The sequence below is a fragment of the Musa acuminata genome, chromosome BXJ1-8, assembly GCF_036884655.1.
Source record: "Musa acuminata AAA Group cultivar baxijiao chromosome BXJ1-8, Cavendish_Baxijiao_AAA, whole genome shotgun sequence".
NCBI classification, from domain to species: Eukaryota; Viridiplantae; Streptophyta; class Magnoliopsida; order Zingiberales; family Musaceae; genus Musa; species Musa acuminata.
In genome coordinates, this window is record NC_088334.1 from 17,850,001 (window position 1) to 17,872,918 (window position 22,918).

The 22,918-nt window shown below is 40.7% G+C and overlaps 1 protein-coding gene across 1 annotated transcript in view; it reads right to left on the minus strand.

Annotated features, from left to right (window-relative positions):
- The window catches only part of LOC135587647 (calcium-binding protein CBP-like), a 22,614-nt gene extending 561 nt beyond the window's left edge, over positions 1 to 22,053 (minus strand). Inside the window, exons 1-4 of the mRNA XM_065079279.1 lie at positions 21,457 to 22,053; positions 501 to 547; positions 236 to 411; positions 105 to 123 (exon numbers count right to left, since the gene is read on the minus strand). Of these exons, the coding sequence (XP_064935351.1) occupies positions 105 to 123; positions 236 to 411; positions 501 to 547; positions 21,457 to 21,949 (735 nt within the window). The 5' untranslated portion in view covers positions 21,950 to 22,053. The remainder of the gene's footprint in view (positions 1 to 104; positions 124 to 235; positions 412 to 500; positions 548 to 21,456) is intronic.
- Positions 22,054 to 22,918: the final 865 nt, after the last annotated feature.

A 22,918-nucleotide genomic window follows, 5' to 3' on the forward strand; every position in this document is an offset into this window, starting at 1 on the left:
CGACACAGTTCATTAATCATTCACATGAAAACCCAAAATTAAATAAACCTGTGGAAATATTTTATATACATATACATCATATAAGCATCTAGCAAAATTATTACCTTGACCGTGAGGCAGCACCTGCATTTCAAATAAAACAAACCAACCATAAGCAAGCAGAGAGGTCAAGGCTAGATACCACCGTGCATAAGATATAGTTTATCCTGTTCCAGAAACATAAACTAACTCTTACTCTATGAAGTTATCGTATTCAATGGCTTTGCTTTTGCCTCCGGACTTGTCAAACTTGGCCACAAGCAAATCCAGAACTGTCGGAGAAACCACAAACCCAAGGCTCAGAAGTGCCTCACGAAGCTCTGATGTATCAATCTTACCACTCCGGTCACGGTCAAACCTCTCAAAGATAGCCTGGAAAAGCAACCATTACCATATGTCGTATATCAAGGACCAGATAGCAAATAAAGCTCAATATTGGTGGCAAAAGAGTTATCTTGTACCCTCCAATTCTGCAGGCTGTAGAAGACAGCGGAGAACTCTTTTGGCCCTGCGGTGTATTGAAGGAAAGAGAACAAAATCAGATATTACTGCATCCTTATTAGATGAGACAGAAAATAAGTGTCAACAAACAACAAAGAAAAGCCACTCAAAACAGACAGTTGGAAAAAAAGTAGAACTGGTCTTTGACAATCACAGAAAACAGGCACGCATGTCAAGTTTCCTAAGTTTTAAGACTAGCATATGTACATGATTGGTTTTCTTGAGTAAGACATGAACCGAAGTGAAATCTGCACATTTCCAGTTACAAAAAAAAAAAAAAAAAGGTTTAGAAACCAGAATGCTACTTATAATTTCTCAATTCCATGCACCATCTAAAGCATCCAAGGTTATAGTCGAGTAAAAATTTAGTAGGTTAGCTTCAATCTTATTCCAGATTTTTTAGAACAAATCTTATTCCACGTTGAATCCGCTGAATTCAGACCACAGCTTTCTACTTTTCCTTTTTGCTTGTATATTTGTCTTTGTAGGCTCCATGACATTCGTCTTATTTTAATTGGTGTTGAATCTGACATATTAGAACTTGCGTCTAAAGTACTCTACAAGTCTCTTTACATCAAATTGTAAGGGATGACAAATTTTCTTAAAAGAAAAACAAAATCCGTAAGCTTATTGTATCATGAGTAAAGGTGTCAAATATCAAAGGCAAAAGCACTCAGCATGGCATGGGATATCTTCCCACATGGTTCAAAGAAGGAATAAGAGTATTCTCTATGTATCTACAAGACAGAAGAAAGTATTAAATACTATACTATCCCATTTGCACAAAGAAAAAAGAATTTCTCCACAACTCATCACAAAATTGGGATCAACTATTGTATAAACCATTTTTCACATCCAATAATATCAATTTAACAACAAGAATTTGCATTGAAGGCCCATCACTATGAGCATTAAGTCTCTCTCCTCCTGACATATAAAGTCTTCTATTTGCAATAAATTTATTAGAATATAGAAATCCCACCCAAAACTAGACAAAAGGAAATGGTGACAAATCAGTGTTGTTATGAGTTCTAGATCTGTTAGAAGAAGCAGATCTAGATCCAATTGTAGAAAGTTCTAGAAAATTCTGAGAAAGAAGTCAGAATTTGTTGAGGCTAATTTCTGGACACTAAAGATGAAAAAAAAGGATGCCTTAAGAACTAGAAAACTAGTTATAATTTCCCAATTTTGGCAATTGAAAATGCATCTTCTAGAGCATCTAAGCTTCTACTTGAGTTAAAATTTAGTAGGTTAGCTTAATCTTACTCTAGGTTAATTCCAACTGAATTCAGACTATGATTTTCTACTTTTTCCTTTTTCCATGTATTCTGTTTTTTCAATCTTATTTTAAGTGGCATTGATGCTAACATGTCCTTTTTAGTAGAATTTGCATCTTGAAGCAGTCTACAAGCCTCTTCATATGGCATTGTATGAGATGATGAATTTTTCATGAAAAAGGATCTTTTTCCTCAAGTTTTCCTTTTTTGATAATTCCTTAAAAGGTTAAAAGGAGAACATATGTTTTACTTTTTAGAGGGTCTAGTTAAAAGATTGACTAAAATGTAAATTCAATGAATGAAAATTTGTTTTATAGGACAGTTGCCATTTTTTATCATTCTTTAATTTTTTTTAACATGTTTTGTCCTAGTTAAGGATTTAAGTTAAAAGGAGAGAGAGAGGAATACTTAAAGAGACCTTAATACGAACTATAAATAAGAATTTAAGTACTCTAAACTTAACAAAACATATGACTTTCTACATATCTGAATGGCGGTAAAAGTTCTATATAGTCGATCCCATATAATTGAGACTTATGGCTTTATTGTTCTTGTATATTTTGTCCTAATTCTAACCCCTTTCTGCCTTCCACATTTCTCTTTATGCCACCACCTCCCATCATTTCATTGAAATGATTAATTTGTTCTATGATCACTAAAGGTGCCAAATATCGAAGGTCAAAGGCATTTGTATAGCATAAGACAACATCCCACATGGTTCATACTTCATAGAAGGAGAAAAGATTCTTCTCCATGGATCTAGAAGACATAATAAGGTATTAATTGCTTCCAGATCCCATAAAGAAAAATGAATTTTTCTCAATAGCTTATCACTAGAATGGGATCAGGCAGTGAGATCATTTTAATTTATATCAGGTTTGAAGAAAATTTATTAGTTTAGAGGGTATTTTACAAATGTAACAAGTTGTCACATAATATCTTTTACAATCTTATATTAGTTACCATTATGGTTTGACATACCGCCCGATATGAAACAGACAGTACCTATCGGTCTGCCAGCTAACCAGCTCATTTTGGGTAGTACATGGTTAGGGGTGGGTGTACGAGTTGGTATGCCTCTTGTATCGGTTGATACAGACGAAACTCGACCATTATCGATAGATACAGGTTGGTAACAGTCAGACCATTTCAACTATACCAGTCTTCTACAGGTCAAATCAGGTTCCAATGATCAGATAAAATTGACTGTAGGACCCTGTTTTGACCCTTTAAATCCTCCTCTCCCCTCGTCACTTACTCTCACTCTCTTTCTCACTCTTTCTTACACTCGTTTAATCTTCCTAATCGACAATTAGTGGGAATCAGCCTCTTGATTTGGATAAAAGAGGGATTGAATCTGATCAAATTTCTCTCCAATCAAAAGTATTTTACTTCTATGTTTTATCATATCATATAATTACGAACATATTAATGCATATTTAGGAAGATTACGCATGATTAAGACCATTCTCTTATGTTTAGGCCCAATTAGATCCTTTCTATTACGTTTAGGCCCAAATTGGGATATTTAGGGCTAATTACGTTTAGGTCCATTCTCCCGACTAAGTTGTTCCTCGGCGGATCCGGAAAGACAAGTTCAATTTTTCATCCTTATAACCTAGAATTTCTATTCATTTATGACTTAGATACACTTTATTCTTATCAAAATATAATTTTATATACCAAGAAATTATAAAATTAACTCTAAAATAGAATTCTTCTTGAAATCTAAGCTATCTTTTGTTCTTTTTTGGGAATACAGATATGTCTCAATGTACCGAAACATGGGACACCAGAACCAACTGATATCCGACCATGATTGTACAAAAGATGGAAAAACAAAGGAAGTCAAATAAAAAACAAAAAGGAGATTATCTAATATTTCATTAGAGATTTGAAAAAAATTAATAAATCTAGGTTTGATTAAGACTTAAACGGTACATTGAAGATTTCATCGCTATAAGAAACTTTAGTCATAATTGAAGAATTAACAAAGACGGAAAGAATTGTCAAAAACATCACTATAAGAAACTTTAGTCATAATTGAAGAATTAACAAAGACGGAAAAAATTGTCAAAAATTATTATGGAACTATACTTTTCATTAAAGAAAAAGATGAAATGCTTGATATGCCTTGTTCAAATAGAATCTCATCAAATCCTTCTTTGTTTTGTAACTTTTCCCTTTTTTTCTTGTACTCGAGGTCTATAAAAGGAGGGACAGATTGTAGTTGAAAATTATAGAAAATTGATAGATTAACTTTTTTTTCTCATATTATATGTGAGTGGCGTAAGGTCGACTTTTTCTATGGTCCGATTTCATCACACATGTAAGATGTATAGTAATACAATATCTTCATCCCTTTAATCTAGTCATTGAGCTAGACTCATAATTAATTTTTTTTATATTATACACTCTTATCTTTTGACATTATAATATGCCGTAATTTTCTTTAAGTTCCTCTCTATTTACCTTTCTCAAGTCCATAAAAAGTTCACTCTCCCTGCTTGCCATGCTCGTCTATCAGGTATGATGATATCAGAGCAACTGTCCACCGTAGATTTGTTATCAGAGCACCTATCCTTCGTCAGATTTGGTATCAGATCTGCTACTTAAGCCAATATATTAAATCATCAAAACTGATCCAAATTTCAATCAATTAAACTTTAAACAAATTCATATGTAGTGGAAACTGCAAGATTATCTAGTTTATTTTGGATTAGTAGTTTAGAAAGATTTTGCAAATGTCATAGGTTGTCAATTGACAACAGCTTCCATAATCCTATACTAGTTATTAAGATTATCCAAAAGGAAAAAAAACAGACAAACAAAAAAATCAAAGGAGATTAATCTTAGACTTCATCAGAAGGGTTCAAAGAAAAAAGAAATTGATATCTTGGGGTTGATTAAAGATTTAAGAATTCATGATAGATGAAGACTTAATAAAAAAGGAAGCGTATCAATCAAATACTTCATCAAGGAAGATTATTTGTCAAAACAAATACGAAAATATATTGATAAAATGATAAATATGCCTTTATTTATGAAATGTTAGTCAATTCTTCCTATTTTTGTAACTTGTTTCCTTTTACTTAATTAATATAAAAAGTAGCATAGAAATCGTAATTCTAGATCACAAGATTATTGAAGGAGTTGAAGTTTTTCTTTCCAGCAAGGTTTTTAATTTCATACTGTACCAATGTACCGAGTGATGGAAAGGGAATGCGAGAAGGTTTCGAGAGGTGAAAAGGGGGTGATGGCAGAGCGGGCGAGGATGTGACGGGTCACCTCCGTCCCCAGCTCAAACTCATCCCCCACAAGGCACTCCGCAATACTCCTGCGACAGCCAAATCTGACGAGGATCCAACTCAGGGCAAGCTCATCTCCCGCTCCCCCACCGGTATCGCCCTCAACAACTGCGAGGAAGAAGACCAAGATGACGACAAGAGCGAGAAGGGGAAGCAACACTCTAACTTGGGCCAGGATCCCTTCCTTCATCGTCGATCGTGACCTCCCTAACCACAGCAGCCATGATCCCTTTGCCCCCTATCGCGTTTCGCATGATGGAGCGAGGACCCACCCCCTATCGCGTTCCACCTAACGGAGCGCTTCTTCGTGTCCCGCCACGTCCAACTCCATTCTCCATCATGCCTTCTTCGTCCAATGAGCGTTGCAGCCTCGTCTTCCTCGCCATCGTGCTCCTCCACCTGTCCGCCAGTTGATACCGCCCGGAAGCGTGCGATCCACGTGCCGATCAACTAGCGGACTGATATATACCGCCCGTACCGGGCGATACAGTACGATATTCAAATCCTTGTTTTCCACATAATGTTCGATGGATGTAAGGCTACATTTCTTTTCCCAATGGTATGAATTTCATCATCCACATAAAAGACATATAAAGGTATGAAGCTTCAATCCAGAGAGTTTATATCCTTTATCATTCAACATAAAATTTCATCATCAGTATCTTTTAACCTAAAATACCAAAGAGTAAGAGTTCATTTAGACTAACTTCTCAATTGTAAAGGTTTTAAAATGATTTCATGTGAAGTGACACTTCAAGTGTTTTGTCTCCATGGAGAAGAAAAAACACCATCTTAAGCTAGCAACTAAGCACCTTAGATAAACAAACTATTTTTATTGAATTAGAAAAGTACATATTTCCAAAAATGAGCTAAAGGGTTTACTAATATGTCAATTTGTATGACGGGCCATAAATCCAAACCTAAGTAGAAACAATAATCCATCAAATACATTGAGAAATATGCTAAAAATATCAAAGAAATCCCTCCCCAACTCGACTATGATTATTGTCGTTCTTGTTCCTAAACTCCTAAGCTTAAGCACCAAATAAGAGAATCTACACCAATAAGGCTATCAACCCTTATCATGGGACATGTTATCTATAGTGTCAAGCTAGAATCGTTTTAGAAATTAGATATAATCTTTTCCTAACTAACATGAGTTTTCTTTCATCTTCTAACTTAATCTCCAACCTATCCTCTTGAATCTTAAGACTCTTTTAATTCTCGTTCCTTGCCTTTTTTTTGTAGGATTTCTAGATTGGCTAGAGTTGAGGGCAAAAGGGGTAACTCACTTAGGAAGCAGCCCCTAGGGCTAGGGTTTGAAGCCGTATAAACGCATGTAGCCTCCATCTCTTTAGGAACAAGATCTATCTACAATTACAACCGTATGGCCAACTTCTAGGAGGGTGGAACCCCTATAGCGTTCCAAGGATTGATCCCCCTCAAAGATCAATCTACATAGAATTCCTCTGGGGTTCTAACATCTGGTATCAGAGCAGCGATCTTACTGCTTTTGCCGCCACCCCTGCAACCCACCACCAGCCAAGCAATTCCCATAATTGCTCTTGACGTCGCCATCTCTACCGTCATCTTCTGTCGTAGATCAAATCAATCTACTACCATTACCTCCAATTGCATCAAGAGATCTGATATTCTCCTATCACCAATACCTTATGCTACTGTAATTTTCCATTCAAAATACCAAGAAGAAGTCTTTTTATCTATCCCGTGCTATAAATTCCTTTCGCCGTAAAAGTTATCATCTTTACGAACGAAGGATTGCTGCAAAAAATTTTAACCTTATATTATTGCTTTTAACCGAGCTATTTGTTATCCTTTTTAAACGAAATTTCTTATATGCTTCATAGATTATCTTGGCTTCCATCTGAGATTGATATATTGAGAAATTCATCTCTAAAACGTTCTTGTGTTACTGAAAATTTTCGTCACAAACCGCTAAAATTTTTCAACAAGAATTCTGCTATCACAACTTGCATCGATTTCCTTGCTGTTATATTGCCGAAATCTTCTTGATCAAATTTGTCATTATTGTTGTTATCAAAACCGAGATTTTGCTGTCAAATTCCCTCCTCAAATCTTGCGATTTTTGCTAAAAATTTCGTCGTAAAACCGCTGTTTCTTCGATGACAATTCTGCTCTTACAAAACAACCACAAAACAAGCCTAAACCGCAGCCAACATACAGCAATCCACCAACCCTTTCGGCCACCACTTCTCTCAGCCGATACATGCCTTTAACCCGACAACAAAAGAGAGATATTAACATTACAAATTTGGAGATATATACTATGATATCTGAGGAGGCAATCAATGTTAAATTCGAAGCCTTCGAGACGCGAATGAAGAATAAGATTCGAACTCTCTTTACCGAACTCAGTTTGGGCCGACCACTAAGCCCGAAGAAATCACATCAAGGAGAGAGCTCTGACCGAAGAGATGACTTCCAAGAGAGGGGAGGCTCTGTGACCAATCCCTACTATCCACGCATGAGGGTGGACTTCCCTAGATGGGAAGGAGACCCGATTGGTTGGATCTCGCGCACGGAACGAAATTTTCGGTACCACAAAACCGCGGACGCATCTATGGTGGAAATTGCGGCTATACATCTTGAAGGGGATGTCATACAGTGGTTTGACTAGTTTAAACACACTCGTGGAGTCCTCTCATGGCGACAATTCAACGAAGGACTGTTGATCTGCTTCGGATCAATCAATTACGAGAACATTGACGGACAACTAGTAAAGATCCAATAAACCTCCACCATTCAGGAGTACCAAACTAGGTTTGAAAGGTTATCTAATCAAACTCGTGATTGGTCTGAAAAACAGCTATTGGGGACCTTTATTGAGAGCTTGAAGTCGAAGATCCGAGGAGAAGTTAAAGCGTGACAACCGTACATGCTTATGGCAGTCATCTCTTTCGCACGACTTCAAGAGAAGTGATTGAACCATGAAGCCCGGAGAACTAGGGTCACTCCCCGACCAGCAATACCGAAGCCCTCAGCCAATCGAGCCCCTGCACCAAAAAAGTTAACAAGAGAAGAGCTTCAGGAGCGATCTACGAAAGGGTTATATTGCCATTGCGACAAGCCGTGGAGCCGTGAGCATCGTTGTAAAAAAGGGAGACTTATTATAATTGAACCAGTAGAAGAAGAAGTCATTGAACATCTAGAAGAGAGCCTTGAACATGAAGAAGAAGATGCAAAAGAAGAGCCACAACCGACCGACTTTATGGTACACGTGCTAGCCGGTTACTCAAAACCTGCAAACGATGAAAGTTGGAGGCCTTCTCAAACAACAACTGATCACTGTTCTCATCGACACGGGCAGTACTAATAACTTCCTAAATAGTAAGGTTGCAGCTTGAATGGCTCTCCACATCGAAGGTTGCAGCAAGTTCGACGTAAAGGTCGTCGACGGCAGAATCCTAAAGTGCGACCAAAGATGCCCGCAGGTGAAACTATTACTGCAAGACCAAGAAATTGTCGCCGACTTCTTCCTCCTACCAATTGATGATTATGAGGCCATGCTTGGCATAGAATGGCTGACGACGCTAGGTGACGTCTCTTGGAACTTTTCCAAATTAATTATGAAATTCTACTGCAAAGGCAAACAGATCATCCTACGCGAGAAACGCGGAAGCAACGTAACCACCATTTCGACCCAACTAATGGAGAAAGTTTTACACAAGGTAAATGGCGGCTTTTTTATGCATCTCCAACAGCAACCAAAGGGGAAGAAAATAGAACGTAACCACCATTTCGACCCAACTAATGGAGAAAGTTTTACACAAGGTAAATGGCGGCTTTTTTATGCATCTCCAACAGCAACCAAAGGGGAAGAAAATAGAAATTGAAGGTCAAAATCTTGTCCAATTGCTTGCTGAATTTACCGATATTTTTGCTGAACCGGATGTTAGAACCCCAAAGGAATTCTATATAGATTGATCTTTGAGGGGGATCAATCCTTGGAACGCTATAGGGGTTCCACCCTCCAAGAAGTCGGCCATATGACTACAATTGTAGATAGATCTTGTTCCTAAAGAGATGAAGGCTACATGCTTATATAGGGCTCCAAACCATAGCCCTAAGAGTTGCTTCCTAAGTATGTTACCCCTTTTGCCCTCAACCCTAGCTGACCGGCCCAGTAAAAAATTGGGACGACGGCTAAGAAGCCCAAAGGTCCAAATATAAACCCTAGCCACTCTTCTTTATAAGATATAGGCGGCTAGGTGGGGTTTATTACAATCTCACAGGGTTTTTATTAGCTGCTTCTTGGTTGAGTAGGACCCAACCCTACTAGGGTCCTATCAAACCCGCTCTCTCCAAATCAGCCTTGTCCTCAAGGCTGAGGTTCCATAAACTCAAGGAACCAGGTCTTTAGCTCCTCATATGATTTTCATGTGGCGTCTTCGAATGGTAAATTAATCCAATGCACTAGTACTTCAGTAGAGGGACATCGACGACGCATCACAATTCTACAATCGAGGATGGCTTGTGGTTGGGTTTTAATACCTCCATCATCAGTGGTGTTAGGTAGTTGGATCTGGGTGGTCTCATGTTCTCCCAACTTAGGCTCCAGGCATGACACGTGGAAGGTAGGGTGAATTTTGGCATCCTTAGGCAATTTAAGTATGTACGCCACGGCTCCAACACCCTCTGTGATATGATAGGGCCCATAAAAACATGGGGATAGCTTTATGGAGGCTCATGTGTTGATGGAGAGTTGCTTGTATGGCTGTAGGCGAAGATAAACCCAATCTCCTACTGAAAATTCTCTTTCGCTTCGACGTGTGTCGGCTTTGCTGCTTCATTCTGGCTTGAGCGGTAGAGAGATTATCCTTTAGTAGTTGTAGGAGTTTGTCCATGTCAATTAAATCTTGGTCGACCTGATCTACCTTGGCTGAGCCAATTACATACTTTGGAATCATAAGGGCCGACCGACCATACAGTGCTTCATATGGGGCACATTTTGTAGATAAATGATATGTAGTATTATAACATCATTCGGCCCAGGAAAACCATTTGCCCACTCCTTTGGCCGGTCACTAGCGAAACACCGAAGGTACGTCTCTAAACACCTAATCACCACCTATGTTTAGCTATCAATTTGTGGATGATATGTTGTGCTCATCTTGAGTTTGGTGCCCTGTACCTGAAATAACTCGGTCCAAAATTTACTGGTGAAGATCTTGTCACAATCACTTACAATGGACCTTGGCATCCCAAGCAGTTTAACAATATTTTCTATAAAAATCAAAGCAATACTAGCAGCAATGTAAGGATTTTGCACAGCATAAAAATGAGCATATTTCGTAAGTCGATCAACCACCACGAGGATTATGCTTTTACCTTTGGAAGGTGGCAGCCCTTCGATGAAATCTACGGAGATGTCAATCCACACCGAGTCCGGTATGGGTAGTGGTTGTAGCTTCCCTGGACTCTCCACTGTTTCACCCTTTTGCTGTTGACATACATCACATTGTACCACATATTCAGAAATATTTTTTTTCATCCCACTCAAATAAAAATTTTGCTTCACTCTTTTGTAGGTTCTCATAAATCCGGAGCGCCCTACTGAAGGTGTGGAGTGCATTTCGTACAGGATGATTTTGATGCAAGGGGAGTCGGGTATAAGCACAATGTGACCTTTGTAGTGTAGATCCCTCGAATCCCAAGTGTAGTGGGCTATTGCGCTTGGATCCTCCAATTTTTTTATGATGATGCTGATCTCTAGATCCTTCTTCTATTCCTCCCTAATGTCCTCGAGGAAGCCGGTGGTTGGAAGGGAGATGGTTAAAAATTTAGCTTGCTCAGGTAGCCATGATAATGCATCTACAACAACGTTTTCTTTCCCTTTTTTGTGAATAATTTCATAATCAAATCCTAGAAGTTTGGTTACCCATTTTTATTGCTCAGGGATATCTTCTGCTCCAAAAAGTACTTGAGGCTTCTGCTCCAAAAGTTTGTGAATAATTTGAAATCGTCGGCCGATTAAGTAAGATCTCCACCTTATTACTACGTGCACAATGGCGAACATCTCCTTATCATATATTAACATTTTTTTATGAGAGGGAGACAGCGTCTTGCTGGTGTATGCGAGTGGTCGACCATCTTGCATGAGAACGGCTCCAATTCCAACTCCAGATGCATCGGCCTCAATGATAAAGGGTCGATTGAAATCAGTGATTTAAAAAGCGCTAGGTGCCAAAAGGCGCTAAGGTCCAAAAATGCCCGAGGTGTTAGGCGCTCGCCCAAGCGCTCGCAAGAGCGAAGCGAGACGCTAAAATATAAAAATATATAATATAATTAATAAATATAATTATTTAAAATTTTAAATAAAAATATACTATTAAATTAAAAAAAATTAACAGTATTAAAATCAAAATAATATATTATTAATCTAATAAGTACAAATACTATTATTAGTATACTATTAACAGTATACAGAAGGAGAAGAAGGAAGAGGAGTGTAAGGGGGTGCTGACTGAGAAAAGAGGAAGCGGTAGCAGCAACGGCAGCAGCAACGAGAGCGGGAGTGTAAGGAGGCAGCGGGAGCGGCAAGCGACGACAGCGGCAGTAGCAGCGAGCAACGAGCAGCGAGCAGCGGCAGCGACGAGCAACGACAGCGGGAGCGAGAGCGGGAGCAGGAGCAACGAGCAGCGGGAGCGGCGACAGCGGCAACGAGCAACGACAACGGCGAGCAACAGGAGCGAGAGCGGCAATGAGCAGGGTTAGGGTTGGGCAGCGACAGCCGACATCGGTTTTAGTTGGTTCGATTGAACCAACTAACCACCGGAGATCGAACCAGACCTAAAATCTTGGTTCGGTCGCCTGGTTTAACCCAAGCGCTCGCTCGAAGCGCCCAGCGCCTGGGCTCGAGCGAGCGCCCAAGCAGCGCCTCTTTGAAGCGCGCCGCTTGGAAGTGAAGCGAGGCGCTCGGGCCTCGCCTCGCCCGAGCGCCTAGGCGAGCGCCCGAGCGCCTTTTTAAATCACTGGCTAAAACCTAGTAACGCTAGTACCGGCGTCGTCGTCATGGTTACCTTAAGTTTGTCGAAGGCAACGGAGGCTTTGTTCCACCATTGGAAGGCATCTTTTTTCAATAGAGAAGTGAGGAGTGCACTTAGCTTCCCATAGTCCTTCACAAACTTTCGGTAGTAGCCCGTTAGTCCAAGGAACCCACGTAGTAATTTCACGTTTGTATGTTTCGGCCAACCCTGCATTGCTTCAATTTTTGTTGGGTCTACCACCACTCCTGATATTATGTGCCTAAGGTACTCTACTTTTTGCTAGAGAAAGCTGCACTTTGGTTGCTTAACAAAAAGAGTATTCTCTCGAAGGATCGTCAAAACAATCCGTAAATGCTGAAAGTGAGTCTAAAGAGAAGGGCTATAAATGAGAATATCATCGAAAAATACCATCACAAATTTGCGAAGAAAGTTCCAAAAAATATCGTTAATGAGACTTTACAAGGTTGAAGGAGCATTAGTGAGTTCAAAAGGCATTACCAAAAATTCATAATGGTCGTTAAGTGTGCGGAATGCAATTTTTGGAATGTCGTATTCACATACCTGAATTTGGTGGTAACCGGATCGAAGGTCCAACTTCGTAAAGATTCGAGCTCCTTTTAACTGATCAAGAAGTTCATCCACCATTGGTATTGGGTACTTGTCCTTGACGGTGATGTCATTTAAAACTCGATAGTCGATGCACATCCGTCAAGTTCTGTCCTTCCTATGTACAAGTAGTACCGATGAGGAATAGGGGCTGCAACTTGGCCGAACCACCCCTGTTTCAAGCATCTCCTTTACAATCTTTTCAATTTCATCCTTCTGGAGGTAAGGATAACGATACGGCTGAGTGTTCGCTGGTGGTTTGCTCGGAAGAATTGGAATCCGATGATCATGTTGCCGAGTAGGCGGAAGATCGCCCGGTTCAACAAAAATATCGACAAATTTAGGAAGCAATTGGGCAAGATTTTGACCTTCAATTTCTATTTTCTTCCCCTCTAGTTGCTACTGGAGATGCATCAAAAACCCACAATTTACCTTGTGTAGAACTTTCTCCATTTGTTGGGTCGAAACGGTGGTTATGTTGCTTCCGCGCTTCCCGCGTAGGATGATATGTTTGCCTTTGTAGTAGAATTTCATAATTAATTTGGAAAAGTTCCAAGAGACGTCACCTAGCGTCGTCAACTATTCTATGCCAATCACGGCCTCATAATCATGAATTGGTAGGGGGAAGAAGTCAACGACAATTTCTAGGTCTTGCAATAATAGTTTCACCTGCGAGCATCTTTGATCGCACTTTAGGATTCTACCGTCGACGACCTTTACGTCAAACTTGATGCAACCTTCGATGTGGAGTGTCATCTGAGCAGCAACCTTGTTGTTTAGGAAGTTATTAGTGCTGCCCATGTCGATAAGAATAGTGATCGGTTGTTATTTGAGAAGGCCTCCAACTTTCAACGTTTACGGGTTTAAGTAACCAACTAGCGCATGTACCATAAAATTGATCGGTTGTGACTCTTCTTCTGCATCTTCTTGTTCATGTTCAAGGCTCTCTTCTAGATGTTCAATGACTTCTTCTTCTACTAGTTCAGTCACAAGAAATTTCCCTTTTTTACAGTGATGCTCGCGACTGCATGGCTCGTCACAATGCCAGCATAACCTCTTCGCAAATCGCTCCCGAAGCTCTTCTCTTGTCAACTTTTTTGGTGCAGGGGCTCGGCTGACAATAGTGGGGGCTAAGGGCTTCGGTATTGCTGGTCGGGGAGAGACCCTAGTTCTCCGGGCTTCATGGTTCAATCGCTCATCTTGAAGTCGTGCGAAAGATATGGCTACCATAAGCGTGTACGGTTGTCACGCTTTAACTTCTCCCTAGATCTTCGGCTTCAAGCCCTCAATAAAGATCCCCAATAGCTGTTTTTAAGACCAATCACGAGTTTGATTAGAAAACCTTTCAAACCTGGTTTGGTACTCTCCTGAATGGTGAAGGTTTATCGGATCTTTGCTAGTTGTCTGTCAATGTTCTCGCAATCGATTGGTCCGAAGCGGATCAGCTATCCTTCTTTAAATAGTTGCCATGAGAGGACTCCATGAGTGTGTTCAAACCAGTCAAACCACTGTATAACATCCCCTTCAAGATGTATAGCCGCAATTTTCACCATAGATGTGTCCGCAATTTTGTGGTACCGAAAATATCGCTCCGCACGCAAGATCCAACCAATCAGGTCTCCTTCCTATCTAGGGAAGTCCACCCTCATGCATGGATAGTAGGGATCGATCACAGAGCGAGCCTCCCCTTTCCTGGAAGTCATCTCTTCGGTCAGAGCTTTCTCCTTGATGTGATTTCTTCGGGCTTAGTCCTTGATGTGATTTCTTCGGGCTTAGTGGTTGACCCAAACTGAGTTCGGTAAAGAGAGTCTGAATCTTATTCTCCATTCGCGTCTCGAAGGTTTCGAATTTAACATTGATTGCCTCCTCAGATGTCATAGTATATGCCTTCAAATATGTAATGTTAAGATATCTCTTTTGTTGTCGAGTTAAAGGCATATATCGGTTGAGAGAAGTGGTGGCCGAAAGGGTTGGTAGATTGGTGTATCTTGGCTGCGGTTTAGGCTTGTTTTGTGGCTGTTTTGTAAGAGCAGAATTGTCGTCGAAGAAACAGTGATTTCACGACGAAATTTTCAGCAAAAATCGAGAGATTTGAGAAGGGAATTTGACAGCAAAATCTCAATTTAGATAACAACAATAATGACAAATTTGATCAAGAAGATTTCGGTAGTATAACAACAAGGAAATCGATGCAAGTTACGATAGCAGAATTCTCGTCGAAAAATTCCAACAGTTTGTGACGAAAATTTGCAGCAGCACAAGAACGTTTTAGAAATGAATTCCTCAATATATCAATCTCAGATGAAAGCTAAGACTATCTATGAAGCATATAAGAAATTTTGTTCAAAAAGGATAGCAAATAGATCGATTAAAAGTAATAATATAAGGTTAAAATTTTCTGCAACAATCCTTCGTTCGTAAAGATGATAACTTTTACGGCGAAAGAAATTCGCAGCACGGGATAAATAAAAAGATTTTTTTTTGGTATTTTGAATGAAAAATTACAACAACAAAAGATATTGGTGATAGGAGAATACTAGATCTCTTGATGCAATTGGAGGTGACGACAATAGATTAATTTAATCTACGCCAAAAGATGACGGTGGAGATGGCAACGTCAAGAGCAATTACGAGAATTGCTTGGCTGGTGGTGGGCGGTAGGGGTGGCAGCAAAAGCAGTAAGATCGCTGCTCTGATACCAGATGTTAGAACCCTAGAGGAATTCTAGCGGGGCTGCGTTGAGGGCAGTCAACACACGCGCGACCGTTTGGGGGAAAACGAGCATGAAGATGTAGGGAAAAGGAGTCGCTCGAAAGAGCGGGCATTTGAGATTGGCATTCAGAGGAATGGCCAACCCTTCACGCAAGAGGGACCACGAGAACAAGCTTAGAAGAATGCGTAGCGCAAAGGCTGGGATGGCCAAGTTCGAGCTACGGCTCGACATTGACAACCATACTTGATGGTGCTCAAGGCAAGCAAGGCACTTGGTAAAGGATGAGACCATGCAAGGTGGAATGAATTGCTCAGCGACCGAAAGAGTTGTGCAAAACTCATAGAGGTGAGGGAAATTACTAACTCAAAGAATTCGGTACTCATGCATGGGCTTGTATGCGGATGATGGAATGTTCACGGTCATCCCAAGGCGACCAAAACTCAGCACCATAGAGCATTGAAACTTTCTCTTCGGCATGTAAAGGATACGTCCGTAGGAGGCTGAAGTATACAGCGAGTTCAGCATGTTGCTAGGTCTTGAGTGGTACAGCGGGGGCTGTATTGACGTGGAGTCGCAATCTAGCAAGTGTGTTTGCAGGAGGCAAAACAATGCACAGTTTGTTCAGCAAATCGTAGTCCAAGGGGATGGTGATCTCCGAAACTTTCAGAGAGAAAAAAGTGAAGAGAGATGTTGCTCTAACGGGATAGATATCCAGGAGGGATAGGTCCTGGTTCTCCAAAGGGAGAATCATGTGTAACAGACCGCACATGTTGAGGAGGAGTACCTCAAAAACAACAACTCCATTAAGCTCAATGGACCGAGCGAGCGGTGAGGAGTCATCGCATGATCTCGCTTGAGAGAATGCATTGGTAGATGCATTGCGAGATCATGTGGGGGAGCGACCCAAAGCAACATAACTGAAGGCACACTTGGAGTCGATATGAAGATCAGACTCAAGAGAGGGCAAACCCGTGGAATGGTGGGCGCGAGGGCCACCATCAACTCAATGCAAAACGACGAGCGGAGCAACTTGGGTGTAACTTGGCGAAGTACCCAAGCCGCATGAAGGGAGCCGACATAGAAGATGGAACATGGAGCGGAGGCACAATTCTTTCCTTAGACAGAGGTCAAGGACATGAACTCTTGTAGAGGCAAGAGCAGGATCATGTTGTTCCATGGGTCCTTCATTCTGATGGAGCGGACTCATCTTGTATGGTGTCAAAGACGAAGGGAGCTTCTGGGCACATGCACCTTATCTCGGAGAAGCATTTGATGGAGGAACTAAGGCGACTCAACTTGCGGAGTCGAAGTTGGGTTCAGAAGGTCTTGACACGAGGCAAGAGGACACAGAGGCGGATACTCTTGAAGAATATGCCATAGTGTTGCCATTCAAGTTCCCATGAAGGAAGCGATGCACAGCGAAGATTGTGCTGTTAGGGGCAAAGGCCCAGGATCCAGACAATGGTGCTTCATTTTCAACGAAGTCAGTGGACTTCGGGAGCTACTAAGCGATGGACTGTCCTAGAGTAGTGCTTCATCTAGGTGTGACCCAAGAGCAGGTGAATGAAGGTCGATTGCTGAAGGAGCGAACAAAATCGAAGGTTGAAGAGACTCTGCGATGTATTTGTCGAGGCCACACATGGAGGGATCATAATTCGAGTTCATCCCACAAGGATCAGAATGCAATGGAGATGTCACCAGGAGGCGACATGGCGCAACGGATCGTGGTGGAATAGTTCGTGGCAATGCGATACACACGAATCAAGTCCCGTGAGGGACTATATCATACAGAAGTATGATCAGGAGCTATTGGGAGCGCCACTTTGGTGAACAACACGATGGCAAGAAGAGCTATGGATTCAAGGAGTGAAGGCCATGGCACCGCAGAGGCGGGTCTTCCGTGCGTGCATTGAGTTTTGCATCGGATGATTCAGAAGTATGAGCAAAGAGCAGGCGAAGGTCAATAACCAGCTCGATGCATGGAGTACAACCTTTGAGGAGGCGGGCGAAGTCAAGTAACTATTGTCTTCTCAACTCTTAAGAGAATGAGCGAAACCGAGTACCCCAATTTTCTTATCTATCCAGCAGAGGAGCTCTGCACAGGTTCAAAGACCGTTCGAAGATAATAAAAGACAATAGTTGTCAAATCCTCACCAATGGTGATCAGTGCTACTGAGAGTATATTATCCGCTTCATTTCCCAACAGAATGTCAATCGAAAGCAAAAGTGATGCGAATCTACTTGGAAGTGACAACTAAGTGAAATAAGAGTCGATAGACAAATTTTGTGGAGGAAAGACCCAAACCTTCTAAAGTTTACGAGGCGATGCTCGTTAAAGCTCCAACAAGCATCCACCCAGTTCAAGCAACATGAGGCATTTGAGAGACTAGCGCATAGTAAGGATGGTTTTTTCCTTCATCTGGAGGATCCACAGGAACCAACGAGGATCAACACAACTCAACCAACCCTACACTAGAGTCAGAGTCATTGGCGAGTGGAAACAACATAGCGAATCAAAAGTTCGACTACTCAACAACAGCAACGGAGAGCAGTTGGAAGCCAAGAGGTGCATTGCAGTTGGAGCAGAAGATTGAAGACTCAGCAAAGGCGAGGAGTTGCAGTGTCGGCAAAGGCTTCGACGAGGACATCGAAGGAATAAGTGGGGGAGAATGTCACGGACAAAATTCTAAACAGGATGTTTGATGTAATACTTATGTATGTCCATGTCTTTTGGTTTGTTCATACTTTGCACAGCATGTAGAGGGACGGTTAAAGGTTTACCAACCCCATTTTAGTTGGGTTTGGTGGTCGTTTTAGGCTTGTAAATAAAGGTTGTGTCATGTGGACACTTATGAGAGATATTCGGTTTGTAGTGGATCATTTTGACCCTTTGTTGTGCAACCGTTCAGAGCTTGTAAAGTCTGTTTGTAATTTACATTGTCTATTAAGTGTTTCCTGAAATGTTTGCTTGTGGATCCCGAGTGAGGCACTTTCTCTAACCTGTTTTCTCTTTTGTAGGTCTTAAGGGACCATGGGAGGTTTTGGGGAGGCTGACCTTTGCGGACGAACACGTAAGGGTACCGCACGACTTAGGCAAAACCAACTAAGTCCGTGACAAGGGTTGGGTCCTACTCAGGACGAACACGTAAGGGTGCCGCACGACTTAGGCAAAACCAGCTAAGTCCGTGACAAGGGTTGGGTCCTACTCAACCAAGAAGCAGCTAATAAAAACCCTGTGAGATTGTAATAAACCCCACCTAGTCGCCTCTATCCTATAAAGAAGAGTGGCTAGGGTTTAATTTCATTCAAACTTAGTCCAATAGTCCTTTAATTAATTAAAAAGTGAGATAACAAATGCTTGAAGAAAGAATATAAGACTTAGATCCATTTTCACAGCTCACTGAGAAGTGACAACTTCGTCACCCAAGCCAGAGGCAACCAATCGTTGAATGGGGCCAACCAATACTAAATGTGGCCAACCACCCCTTTATCATCACAAAAGGATCAGCCAAGATATGTGGATAGACCAGTAAGGTAACTTCTAAGTCCTAGTGTGTCAGCCAAGACATGAGGATAGAATTATCGAGGAAAATATAAGTCTTAAGTGAATTCCAAATCCCAATAGTCTACCTTAAGCGTATGCCTTATACTTAAACTAATAATAGTCCCTTCACAGTTCCGCTCCCTTCTCTTCTCCTCTCTCCTGTAATTCACCTCACAGTCTTTCCTTCTCACTCTCCAATCTTCTTAGAGGGTACCTTTTTCCCTCAAAGAAAGAATGCACTCAATAAGAGTTGTCTATCTTATCCATATGGTTTCTTGTTCAAGCTAAAGTCCAACTCCTAATCCTCTAAAATCAATGTAGGTACTGCTATAGATAGTTTGAACATTCACAAGTACATCTTGACTCACCAAAAGGCCACTTGACTCCCATATTTTGGCAAGTCAAACTATTGCTAGGTTGGCTAACATATGCAATGCAAAAATAGTTAGATGAACCCTCGGCCGTTAAAAGGACTTGACTAGCTTCAGTTGATTCTGATCCGGGGTTTGGATTGAACTAAACTAGTTTTATAAGAATTCCATATCTGAATCCAAGTTTGTAAGTTTTGATCATGCCCTCAAACAAGTTGTTGGAAGTCTCAACATCTACTTAAATTTGTCTTTTTTTCTAGTTTTACACAAGATTCTTTCAATTTCTGAGCAATTTGATGAAGAGAAGTACCTCAGTGAATTTAATGTACAGATGAGCCTTATCATGTGAGGATTGACCATAATTATCTGCCATATAGTGCTCAAGAAAAAGATAAAAACATATCAGATAATTATGACATAATACCACAAAGCTAAAATGAGTCATGCATCAAAGTAAGGTTTCAAATTCTGGTCCGAGTCTCATATTAGTTCTTGGTCAGACCAGTACAAATCCTAATACGTGGAGCAAGTTGACGCATGGTATGCCCTCGTACCAGCCAACACGGACCAAAGAGAAAAGATGAAGAGAAGAGAGGAGAAGGAGAAGGAAAGAGGAGGAGAGGAGGATAGGAAAGGAAGATAAGAAAGAGGAGGAAGTGGAGGAGGAGGAGATGGCTGTGTACCATAGAAGAAGGCAGCAACGCAAATGACAGTGGCAAAGTGGGAAAAGGTGGATACAAGGCATTGGCGACAAAGGTTTTGATCGATAGCTGAGCAATGGAAAGAGAAAGAGCTGTTACTGTTGTTTTCCCTCTATTTTTAATTTTTATTGACTGCCAACATTCATTGTCAACAGCAAAATGACAACTTTTTTTCAACTGTACACCTTTTAAAAAATAAATAAAATAAAAAATCTGTTTCTGATCAGGTCAGACAAAATTGTCTGATTCACATACCACAAATAGGTTGGACTAGTAAATTTCAAACAGTATGTGCTGGTCCAACCATATTTTGACGTGCATAAAAGGTCCTAGCCAAGTCAAAATTTAGAAGATTAGGTTACTCCACCATAAAAATCCTTCAAAAGAAAATTAGTAGTTAGGTAAGATCTTAGTCTAATTTGAAGTCCCGTTGAATTTAGGTCACACTTTTTCTTTTTTCATGGAATTTCAAATGTATGTTTCATCATTTTTTGTTGGCACTTTATCATTCTCATCGTCTTATTTTCAATCGTTTTGATGCCAAGTAATTCTATGTTAAGGATACTAAGGTTTAAAAAATCTGTTAGCATTTTCAAATAGGTGTTTTTGTGAAATTGTCTAATCATAAAATGGTTCCAACCTCTTGATCAGAAGTATGCCCTCACTAATAGATAATTTTCTTTAATTTTCATACATTATTTTTAAATTCAGATTATTTTTAGCCGATTCTGCTCCTGCTGATTTGATCTGACTGATCTGCCTAACATTGAGTTTTTGAGATTAGCTAAAACCTATGGATACACCAACCTTTTTTATCGCATGAGACATGTGTTCTCAAAGTCAAGTAAATAGAAAATCACTGTCAATAAATCAAGTAAAAGTTGCTTAGAAGATCTAAGACATTAAGTTATCAACTGTTATTGAACTTTCGTAGCTATAATTCTCTACCGAGTGAACTGATCACTTAAGCTTCAATCATCTTCTACATTTCTCTATGCTGTAAGAAGTCATGACGGTGGATGTCCTACAAACTCAGTATATATTAGACATGAAGAAATTGGATGAACTTAGAGACAACTAAAACTTGGAAGATAAAGAATGGAAGAGAATTAATTCTGGAAATAGGCATATGAAAGGATACTTCTGCAAAATATCTAATTTGTATCTGAAAACGAGTCACAATGATTTTGCAGAATCAGAGGATATCAAGAAAAAGATAAGAGTCCCCATAAGTTTCTTAAGTGAGGTACACGCTAAAATAATGACAACATTATACAATTAATTAAAGGTATTAATTAGACGGTAACATTGACAAGAAAAAGAAAAGGTGGTTTGCAAAGGATGGGAAACGAGAGACTAAAAGCTTACCAATCTTGCGCACATTGGAGGAGGTGAAGAGGTACATGAGGAGATGGACGGTCCTCAAGCTGAAGCTCTGGTTGTAGGACGACAGCGCCTGCTGCAGCTCCTTGTCATCGATGAACCCGCTGCCGTCCCGATCCGCAGCCTGGAAGCACGCCACCACGTTCGGGTCCGTCCCCGGAGGAAACACCGATGGCAGCAGAGCCGCGAACGGGCCGGCGCCGTACGACCCCAAAGGAGGAGGCGGTGCTGACGCGGCCGGAGGGGGATGGCCATAGCACCCAGAAGGCTGCCCGTAGCCCCCGTATCCCTGTGCCTTACCTTCCTTCGGGGGCTTCACTTCGGCCGGCGGTGCCGACGGCGTGGGAGCGGGAGCACCGTAGGGCAGGGTGGAGGCGTAAGGTGGCTGCGCAATGCCGTAAGACGGGGGAGCGCCATAGGGATTTCCCGGTGGTGCGCCGTAGGGTGGGTAACCGGAGCCCGGAGGATAGCCTGCCATCCGGATTGTGTCGATGGAGAGGTGGAGACGGGCGGAGAAGGGAAGCGGTGTTCGGCAGGGAAAATATCAAAGTGGCGCCATAGGGTGTGGCCTTTTAGGGCCCAACACGTTTTTGTATGGTTAACACCCAAATATCAAAACCAAAATTAATAGAGAAAAACACGTCTCGCAAACGAGTCGGTTTTCGAATTAATTTAAATCCGGACAGCAGTTTTGAGATTTAAATTTCGACTCAGATGAAATTATCGTATGGTATGGTTTTCCTATCATTCAGGTTCGGGTCAGACATCTTAACAACCCAAAATTAATCACCCAATTCCAAATTTGAGTCGAGTCAGTTTTCGAATTGATTTAAATCCTAGTCTGCTTATAATTCGGCCCAAATTCAGATAGATAATAGATTCCAGATTTAAATCCCTCCCGTCTCGCAAACCCAAATTCCAACTCGGATGAAATTATCGTATGGTTTTCCTATTATCCTCGTTCAGGTCATGCGCCTTAACAAGGATAAGATACTTGGGCTGTGGATGGGCCGATTGGTGAGTTAGAGGATAGCGATGCGGGTGGTATATGATCCACTTTCAAAATAAAGAGATTTATAGTTCCACAATCCTTCTTTATATTCAAAAATAAAAGTTGATAGTATCATCCCTACCCATGTTTCAACCAATCGGTCCATAGGATCCACCGATATAAATGGATTAAAAAAATATGTACTATAAAGGGATTGTTCATATATAGAAAAAACATTATAAAAACACTATTTTTACATTCTTGTCGTTCGTTCCACTTCATATTATGTCTATAAATATAATCTGACATAATTTGTACTAATGCATTTCATACAAATCAGACAAAGTCATTTAGGATGTTTTTTAACATTATAATATTTTCATTCATATATTAAAAAAACAATGTAAAACAAACAAAAAACACACTATCGAAAGAATATTTTCCAAATATTTATCA